We start from the raw sequence: 9515 nt of genomic DNA, 5'->3' as shown, positions 1-9515 counted from the left end.
AGTAACAGTTGTTTAGGAATATTGAATAACCTGATTGCCTGAGAATTGAATGTGCTTATAGAGAGAAAAGTGGAATTAACATTCAGTGACTGAATTGCTGTACTGTGTACAGGACTTCCATATACACATTGGCGATTCTTCCCTCCCAGATTTAATACTAACAAACGTTACACTAAGTGGGACTAGTACCATGGTCAACTTAAACTGATCTATAAGAGCTCCACCAGCTGCAGCAGCGAAGACGGGTAGGAATACAGTGTTTTGTGTTTAAGGTCATCTGGACATTGAAACTGTTAGTTTAGTACTGACATCATTGCTGAATTGTTTTCTTGTAGTGTGCAACCGTTTGAGATAAGAATGTATGCTCAATACTGAATTCAACTGTGAATAGTAACGTAAAAGTTGCCTTACATTGTATGGTCATACTGCCGAAGTATTATTACACCAATCCGTATGGTGCCGTGCAAATGCCATTGTTTTTATGTGTAATCTCATTATTGATGTTTTTCCCACTGATGCAATACAAAGGCTGCCTCATTGAATGCGGAGTGTTATTTATGCAAGTGCCCTGCCGACTCTCTAATAAACCTGTGTTCACAAAATAAAAACCACAAGCTGCCTCGTCACCCCTTCATGTGCTTCCATTACTCTCACCTCTCCGTAAGTCGAGTGAAGATTGAACCACAACACACAAGGTAAACTCTTTACTTACCACATAAAGTCAAGGTTACCACAACTGGCGTCACGAACAGGATTAACGGAGTCCAAAGTGAGAAGGTTGGAAGTATAGAAGAGCCATGTCGACCGATCCACCAGCCCAGGCAGTACCGCCTGCTGGCGCAGGAGCACAGATCAACCCCCCTGTGGCACAGATCAATCCTATCATGCTCCCCTATTACTTCGGAGCCCCGTGGCTCCCCACGTATTCTGGTGAGGACCATGGCACAGAAGGAAGCACTCTCACCGAGTTTAAAAGGAAGATGACCTCTATGTTCCGTTTGTACCCGCTAAGTGATCAGCAGCAGGTCGAGATCCTCATTGGGCAATTGAAGAATTTGGCACTCAGGGAAGTGATGTCCTGGCCCGCCAGAGAAAAACAGAACGTAGAACAAGTCCTTAAACGACTGGCGACCACTTTTGATGCCCGTACCTTATCCACCTTGAAAATGAGGTTATATGCATGTAAACAAAAACCTGGGGAGAGTCTGCGTGACTACGCCCTCACCCTGCAGGAGGCCTTGAGGGCAATCCAGGCTGTCGATCAGGAAGAAGTCAGGAACCCGGATGAGACCTTGGTCACCCAATTGATAGAGGGAGCTAACAGAGAAGGAACACGAGTTCAACTGCGACTACTGCGACTACAACTTCCGACGCATACTTTCTTAGACTTTAAAGAAGCGGCTATCAAAATGTTGGGCACGGTCGAAGAGCATAATACGGAATTCCCAGAATTACCAAGTCAGTCCTACTCGGCAGAAGCTGGCTTACGGAATGCATGTCAGGCACCCAAAGAAACCAACCCCGCCTCCCATGGGCTGCAGCTGCCATCCCCTGACCAAATACAATTGTTGAGGAAACAGATGGAAGAAATGACATTGGGAATGGCAGAGATACATAGGGAGGTGCATAGCCTAGCTCAATCCCAACCGGCAGATTATGAAGAGCCGCGGTGGCGGCCAAGAAGACAAAGGGCTGATGACTGGTGGGAACCACCCCGGGGACAAGGGAGAAGATCAACAGATCGGTTTGATGCTCAAGGCCGTCCCATCTGCAGGCGGTGCCAGAAGGCAGGTCATGTGGAGAGACACTGCAGGCAAGAGGAGACGTTAAACTGCAATACCCCGAGGGTGGGGGTCAAGCCTCGGGGAGAACAGGAGGAGTAGACCCGAATCCTGAAGAGTGGTGGCCCCGGTATGTCGGGACATGTCCGAGAATCCCAATTGTCATAAACGGCGTGGAAGTTTTGGCCATGTTAGACACAGGATCCCAAATCACCACCATACAGCTACCTGCTTTTCAACGCTATTGGAAGGAGTGGCAGTTGCTGATGCCACCTCCCTCATGGCTGCAACTAATTGCTAGTAACGGACTGGGGATCTCCTGCGTGGGGTACTGGGAGGCTAATATGCAGATCGGAGAAACCCTCCTTCCACTACAGGGATGTCTGATCACTGAGAGCAGTGAAGCTAAAGTAGCACTGGTGATTCTAGGAATTAACGTCTTACAGCAATGTCCGGAGGAGCTATTGGCCACACTAAGGAGTGAATTGTCTCAGTTGGTCACCGGGGAGCTAAGAATCATACAGAAGACTATCAGGGTGCTTCAAGGTCATCACCCATAGTGAGGGAGAGATTGGAAAGGTTAGACTGATGGATAGTAAGACCATCAAATTGCAACCCAATTCAGAGACTATCCTCTGGGGCAAGGCACGATGCGGACCAGCTGGCAGAAGCTATGAGGCCTTAATTGAACCCTGTTTAACGTCCGCTCACCAGGAGGCGGTAGTAGCCAGTACCCTAGTCACTGTGGAGAACGGACGAGTCGGAGTGCGGATCTTAAATCCCCATAATTACGCAATCAAGTTGTATCGACGCCAGCCACTGGCCCGATTGTTGTGGACCTCATTTCAAGATGTCGTATATCCATCCTTACAAGCTAATCAGTGTCAAGTAACCACGGAGAGTAGTACACAGCCACAGTGGCAACACGCAGTACAGGGTAATCATCCTCCCTGCGCCATACCACAGCAGCAGCCATCATAGGGTAACTTCAAAGCACCCTCATTTGTTATACTACTTATAAGAGAAGGCGCTGTCCTATTGTGATTTATAACTTTTTCTGCCAACCACAAGATGGCCACAGGCCAACAGCAACACTTGCTTTGAGTTGCCATGCTGCCAACCACAAGATGGCCACCAATTAACTGCAGTGTAGACATACAGCTCCAGCAGTGGAGAAGTTACATAGCCTTGCACCAGAGGTAACTACAGGAGTGGTGAGTGGAAGATTGATTGCACCACAGGCAGAGCTGCACTGACACTCAGTAGTACTGGACTTTCTCATACCTTGTTGCAAATAGCAGAACCTCAGTGTTACTTTCACTTTCAGTATATAGGAGCTATCTGCTTCACTGACCAAGCTCACCAATATTTACCCTGCATGTTTTCCGGATCACACCAAGACTGTCCTATTTCACAGCACAGTGATTCTTTGATACTTGAAAGCTGGAATACACTACTGAAAGGAGATAATATAGCCCTTCAACCTGGGATAGAACTGCGGGACACTTTACAGTAACAGTTGTTTAGGAATATTGAATAACCTGATTGCCTGAGAATTGAATGTGCTTATAGAGAGAAAAGTGGAATTAACATTCAGTGACTGAATTGCTGTACTGTGTACAGGACTTCCATATACACATTGGCGATTCTTCCCTCCCAGATTTAATACTAACAAACGTTACACTAAGTGGGACTAGTACCATGGTCAACTTAAACTGATCTATAAGAGCTCCACCAGCTGCAGCAGCGAAGACGGGTAGGAATACAGTGTTTTGTGTTTAAGGTCATCTGGACATTGAAACTGTTAGTTTAGTACTGACATCATTGCTGAATTGTTTTCTTGTAGTGTGCAACCGTTTGAGATAAGAATGTATGCTCAATACTGAATTCAACTGTGAATAGTAACGTAAAAGTTGCCTTACATTGTATGGTCATACTGCCGAAGTATTATTACACCAATCCGTATGGTGCCGTGCAAATGCCATTGTTTTTATGTGTAATCTCATTATTGATGTTTTTCCCACTGATGCAATACAAAGGCTGCCTCATTGAATGCGGAGTGTTATTTATGCAAGTGCCCTGCCGACTCTCTAATAAACCTGTGTTCACAAAATAAAAACCACAAGCTGCCTCGTCACCCCTTCATGTGCTTCCATTACTCTCACCTCTCCGTAAGTTGAGTGAAGATTGAACCACAACACACAAGGTAAACTCTTTACTTACCACATAAAGTCAAGGTTACCACATGCTCCTTTCAGCACTTGCAGGGGGCGTGCAAATGGTGGAAAGAGCCACCTCTTCCCGTCCAGTGCTGGGAAGGTCAGGCATCGCAACCACCACCACACTTGGACTCTCCTTGGGGATTTGTGATATCTTCTTAGAAAGCACAGTTCTTCGCTGTGCTTTTGCCAGCTTAACTCTTTTGATTTTTTTAGTGGGAGGAGGGCTTCCATCGTGATGTGAAGCTGAACCACTAGTCATGAACATACTAGGGATCGACCTTAGCCGTTCCTTGCCACTCCGTGTCGTAAATGGCATATTGGCAAGTTTATGTTTCTCTTCAGCTGATTTAAATGTTTTTTTCAAGGTCATTTTCCTGAACTTTGTCATTTGGGATTGCATGTGCCCTCTATTATGACATTGGGCATCGGCCTTGGCAAACGACGTTGATGGCATGTTATCGTCTATGTCATGACTAGTGGCAGCAGCTTCAGCACTAGGAGGAAGTGGTTCTTAATCTTTCTCTATTTTATTTTTATCGGAGAAAGTTTGGTCCTCCATTTATGTTATATCGATTTGATATATACGTGCGGCTAAACACAGAAAATATTTTTTTATTTTTTGCTGGAGAGTAGTGCACTTTGTGGGTTACACCAGCCTTTAAGAAATGAGCCAGCCGGCTCTTTACTTATGGGACACAGGCGCACGCTTGGCGCTGCTCCTTTGTTGATGCACGTGCGGCTACTGCGCACACAATTCACAAACACAGAAAATAAAATTTTTTTTGGTTTGGACTGGAGTGTACTTTGGGGGTTACAGCACCCTTTAACGGTCAAGCCAGCCGGCCCTTTACTTATGACACAGGCGCACGCTTGGCAATACTTTGTTGATGCACGTGCGGCTACTGCGCACACAAATCACAAACACAGAAAATATTTTTTTTTTTGGTTTGGACTGGAGTGTACTTTGGGGGTTACAGCACCCTTTAACGGTCAAGCCAGCCGGCCCTTTACTTATGACACAGGCGCACGCTTGGCACTACTTTGTTGATGCACGTGCGGCTACTGCGCACACAATTCACAAACACAGAAAATATATATTTTTTGGTTTGGAGTGTACTTTGGGGGTTACAGCACCCTTTAACGGTCAAGCCAGCCGGCCCTTTACTTATGACACAGGCGCACGCTTGGCACTACTTTGTTGATGCACGTGCGGCTACTGCGCACACAATTCACAAACACAGAAAATAATTTTTTTTTTGGTTTGGACTGGAGTGTACTTTGGGGGTTACAGCACCCTTTAACGGTCAAGCCAGCCGGCCCTTTACTTATGACACAGGCGCACGCTTGGCACTACTTTGTTGATGCACGTGCGGCTACTGCGCACACAATTCACAAACACAGAAAATATATATTTTTTGGTTTGGAGTGTACTTTGGGGGTTACAGCACCCTTTAACAGTCAAGCCAGCCGGCCCTTTACTTATGACACAGGCGCACGCTTGGCACTACTTTGTTGATGCACGTGCGGCTACTGCGCACACAATTCACAAACACAGAAAATATATTATTTTTTTAGCACTTGGGGGGAGCACCCCTGATGGACAGAGCACCCCCTGGACAACACTACAGCACCCCTTTAGGACTGGGACACTGCACAGGACTTTGGAGTGGACACAGCCCCTATGGAGAACTGACTGCACAACACAGTCCAACCAGCCCCTATGGACTTTGAAGTAGTGGACACAGCCCCTATTAACAACAGCAGCACAGCACAACACAGCCAGCCCCTATGGACTTTGAAGTAGTGGACAACAGCAGCACTACACTACACTACACAGCCCAGCCAGCCCTAACTCCCACCCTCCCTCTTCACTGTCCACAGCCGAGTGAGAAAATGGCGCCGATGCGGGTACCTTATATAGGATCCAAAACCCGCGAGTCTCGGAAGGCGGGATGATGACGTTTTGCCTCGATTTCAGATCCGAGTCAGGCGGGAAAAGTCGAGCCTGATTCAGATCGGACTCGGATCGGGGGGGTTCGGATTTCAGAAATCCGAACCCGCTCACCCCTAATATATATATATATATATATATATATATATATATATATATACACACAGTCAGGTACATAAATATTGGGACATTGACAGAATTTTCATATTTTGGCCTCTATTCACCACCACAATGGCTTTGAAATGAAACAAACAAGATGTGCTTTAACTGCAGACTTTCAGATTTAATTTGAGGGGCCAAAAGTAATGGGACTATCAACTCAAAAGCTATTTCATGGACAGGTGTGGGCTATTCCCTCGTTATTTCATTATCAATTAAGCAGGTAAAAGGTCTGGAGTTGATTCTAGGTGTGACATTTGCATTTGGAATCAGTTGCTGTCGATTCTCAATATGAGATCCAAAGAGCTGTCACTTTCAGTGAAGCAAGCCATCATTAGGCTGAAAAATCAAATCAAACCCATCAGAGAGATAGCAAAAACATTAGGTGTGGCCAAATCAACTGTTTGGAACATTCTTAAAAAGAAAGAACGCACTGGAGAGCTCAGCAACAAAAAAAAAAAACCTGGAAGACCACGGAAAACAACTGTGGTGGATGACAGAAGAATTATTTCCCTGGTGAAGAAAAACCCCTTCACAACAGTTGGCCAAATCAAGAACACTCTCCAGGAGGTAGGTGTATATGTGTCAAAGTCAACAATCTAGTGAAGATTTTACAAGAGTGAATATAGAGGGTTCACCACAAGATGTAAACCATTGGTGAGCCACAAAAACAGGAAGACCAGATTAGAGTTTGCCAAACAACATCTAAAAAAGCCATTACAGTTCTGGAACAACATCCTATGGACAGATGAGACAAAGAGCAACTTGTACCAGAGTGATGGGAAGAGAAGAGTATGGAGAAGGAAAGGAACTGCTCATGATCCAAAACATACCACCTCATCAGTAAAGCATGGTGGTGGTAGTGTCATGGCGTGGGCATGTATGGCTGCCAGTGGAACTGGTTCCCTTGTATTTATTGATGATGTGACTGCTGACAAAAGCAGCAGAATGAATTCTGAAGTGTTTCGGACAATATTATATGCTCATATTCATTCAAATGCTTCAGAACTCATTGGACGGCACTTCACAGTGCAGATGGACAATGACCCGAAGCATACTGCAAAAGCAAATAAAGAGTTTTTTAAGGCTAAAAAGTGGAATGTTATGCAATGGCCAAGTCAATCCCCACACCTGAATCCGATTGAGCATGCATTTCACTTGATGAAGACAAAACTTTTGCTACTATATTTAGAGTGTCAAGAATTTTTAGGGTAAAATCAACCTAGTTTTGCCTTTTTAATATTGACGATTTCATTCTCGTGGGTGCCTGCAAACATTTACCCCTGGGTCTTCCAAGTGCTTTAAATTATAATCCAAAAATTCTTATAATGTACTCTAGCATTCAGATATTCACAAAAGCTGTATGAATCATAAATGGAAATATCTATGTGAAGAACTATGTGAAAGTAACCTTCTTAAAATTAACATGGTATCATGGTTGGAGATTACACTACCTGAGTGTTGTACCCTGGGAAACATCTAGTTTAAAATGAGATATTGTGGAAAATGTTTAATGAACATGAAGCCTCTATGGGTCTGACAAATCATGGTAGCTTCTCAAGACTTCGATATCCACCTTGTGAGATCCAGAGATAGCTTATCCTAGGATTATCCAATGTGTTGAAATGGTATACAATTGGGAAGCCGGCTGCCTTAATACCAGCAGCAGGCTTCCAGACTGTCATATCCCAGTGAGGGATGAATGCCAGGCATCCTGATGTAGATGCCTGACATTTTCCCGACGCCTGGAGACAGGCTCCCGGCATCCCAATCGAAAGGATGCCGTGCGCCACCAGTGGACAGCCGCGCACGGGGGGGGGTAGGGTTAGGTTTAGGGCACCAGGGGGGGACTTAGGGTTAGACACCCCCCGGGAGGGTTAGGCTAGGGGGAGGGAGGGTTAGGGTTAGGCACCCTCTGGGGGGGACTTAGGGTTAGGCACCCGACTGGGGGACTTAGGTTTAGGCAGCAAGGAAGGGGGGGTTAGGCACTTAGAGGGGGGATTAGGGTTAGGCACTTGGGGGGAGGTTAGGGTTAGGCACCCCTAAGGAGGGTTAGGGTTAGGGAGTTATGTGATACCCTTAAAGTGTATAATGTCCAATACATAAATTAATATATGTACTGTGTACCCTTTGGACTGAGAAAACTGCCCATTCACATGAGTGCCCTCCCCCTTTACAGAGGGGGATTTGGTCCAAACTGCCCTCTCTGAACTACAATGAATGAGGGGCACGTGGACAAGACATTGCAGCCACTGTATAGGGGAAAACTGTCCCCATAGAACAAGCTCAGAATTTCAGTGGACTACAGCGGCGCGTGCGGTGAGCGGGAAGATGCCCGCACGCTACCACGAGGATAAAAGGAGACTCCCGCGGGGGTGGCTGGGAGATTGAGCCTGAAGTGACAGGAGAGAGAAAGGAAAGCGGGTCCACGCCGGAGCGCTTATCTGGGAGCTGTTTCCGGAGTGACAATTGCCGGCTGATCGAGGAGCCGGTGATCAAGGCTTGACTTCCTGGATGGACACGGAGAGGCCGGCCTGCCGGGCAAGGAGGCGGGCTGAGGGCGGCCCCAAGGTGCAGATGCCGCCGGGGGTGGAGCGGTCTCTGAGGTAAAGAGAGAGAGGGACCTACCGGGCGGCACTGTAAATAGCCGCCGCAGCAGTCCTGCAGTAGTGGTCATGGAAACCGACCAGAACTGCACTGATCGGAGCAAAGTACAGAGGACAGACAGCGCTGTTCAGTGGAGCTGCAGGGTGGTCCCAGCAGTGTTTAGAGGCTGAGAGCGGGGCGGAGCCGTGGCACACCCCCGCTGGTAAGAGGCTGTGATCCAGAAGAGGGCCGTGTCACAGGAGGTGGAGCTCATCGGTGTGGATGCCGGCTGAAAGGTGCACCTGAGCCCAGGGTCAGCACAAATTGGAGCGGAACAGTGAGTACCATCACCACCCCTGTTTCTACATACATACCCCTCTATTACCAAGTTCAGGCACGGACTGCAGTCAGTATTTGGGATACACCACAGCGCCCCTCTAGAGAAGTAGCTGAGACTGTATAATCCTGAACTTAAGAAACACCCCTTTCAACACATTACAGGATGTAGATATTAAAGACGGAGCTTTACGGACACATATGGCTTTAGCTGAAATAGCTGCAGTATAAGGGAGGAGTCAGGTGGAGCAACATTATCACTATACCGCAGTAAATCCCCTCACTAAGTGCCTATGCCCCTGCATCAACCCAGTTGATTCAGAAAATAAGCCAAAGTATAGAACAAGCAGTGCAGGAGAGCCAGGATTAGTGATCAGGAAGAATTGTATTTACATACTTGCCTGTCTAGATACTTATAATCTGCTAGAGATATCATCTGTCAGTTGCCAGCAATACCCTTGCTCTTCATATTAAATAGAC

At 46.6% G+C, this 9515-nt stretch overlaps 1 protein-coding gene across 1 annotated transcript; it reads left to right on the top strand.

Moving 5' to 3' along the window:
* The first annotated feature begins 797 nt into the window (after positions 1 to 797).
* Positions 798 to 1883, top strand: LOC148477933 (uncharacterized). Its single transcript, XM_088455957.1, has one exon. The coding sequence runs from the start codon at positions 798 to 800 to the stop codon at positions 1881 to 1883; it is 1086 nt and encodes a 361-aa protein (XP_088312083.1).
* Positions 1884 to 9515: the final 7632 nt, after the last annotated feature.

Source organism: Taudactylus pleione, unplaced genomic scaffold, assembly GCF_031769625.1.
Source record: "Taudactylus pleione unplaced genomic scaffold, aTauple2 ptg000682l, whole genome shotgun sequence".
NCBI lineage: Eukaryota > Metazoa > Chordata > Amphibia > Anura > Myobatrachidae > Taudactylus > Taudactylus pleione.
This window is presented reverse-complemented; position numbering and strand designations above follow the sequence as displayed.

What these genes read in the sequence shown, in the direction of transcription:
- LOC148477933 (XM_088455957.1), top strand. Translation starts at nt 798, where the DNA reads ATGTCGACCGATCCACCAGCCCAGGCAGTACCGCCTGCTGGCGCAGGA.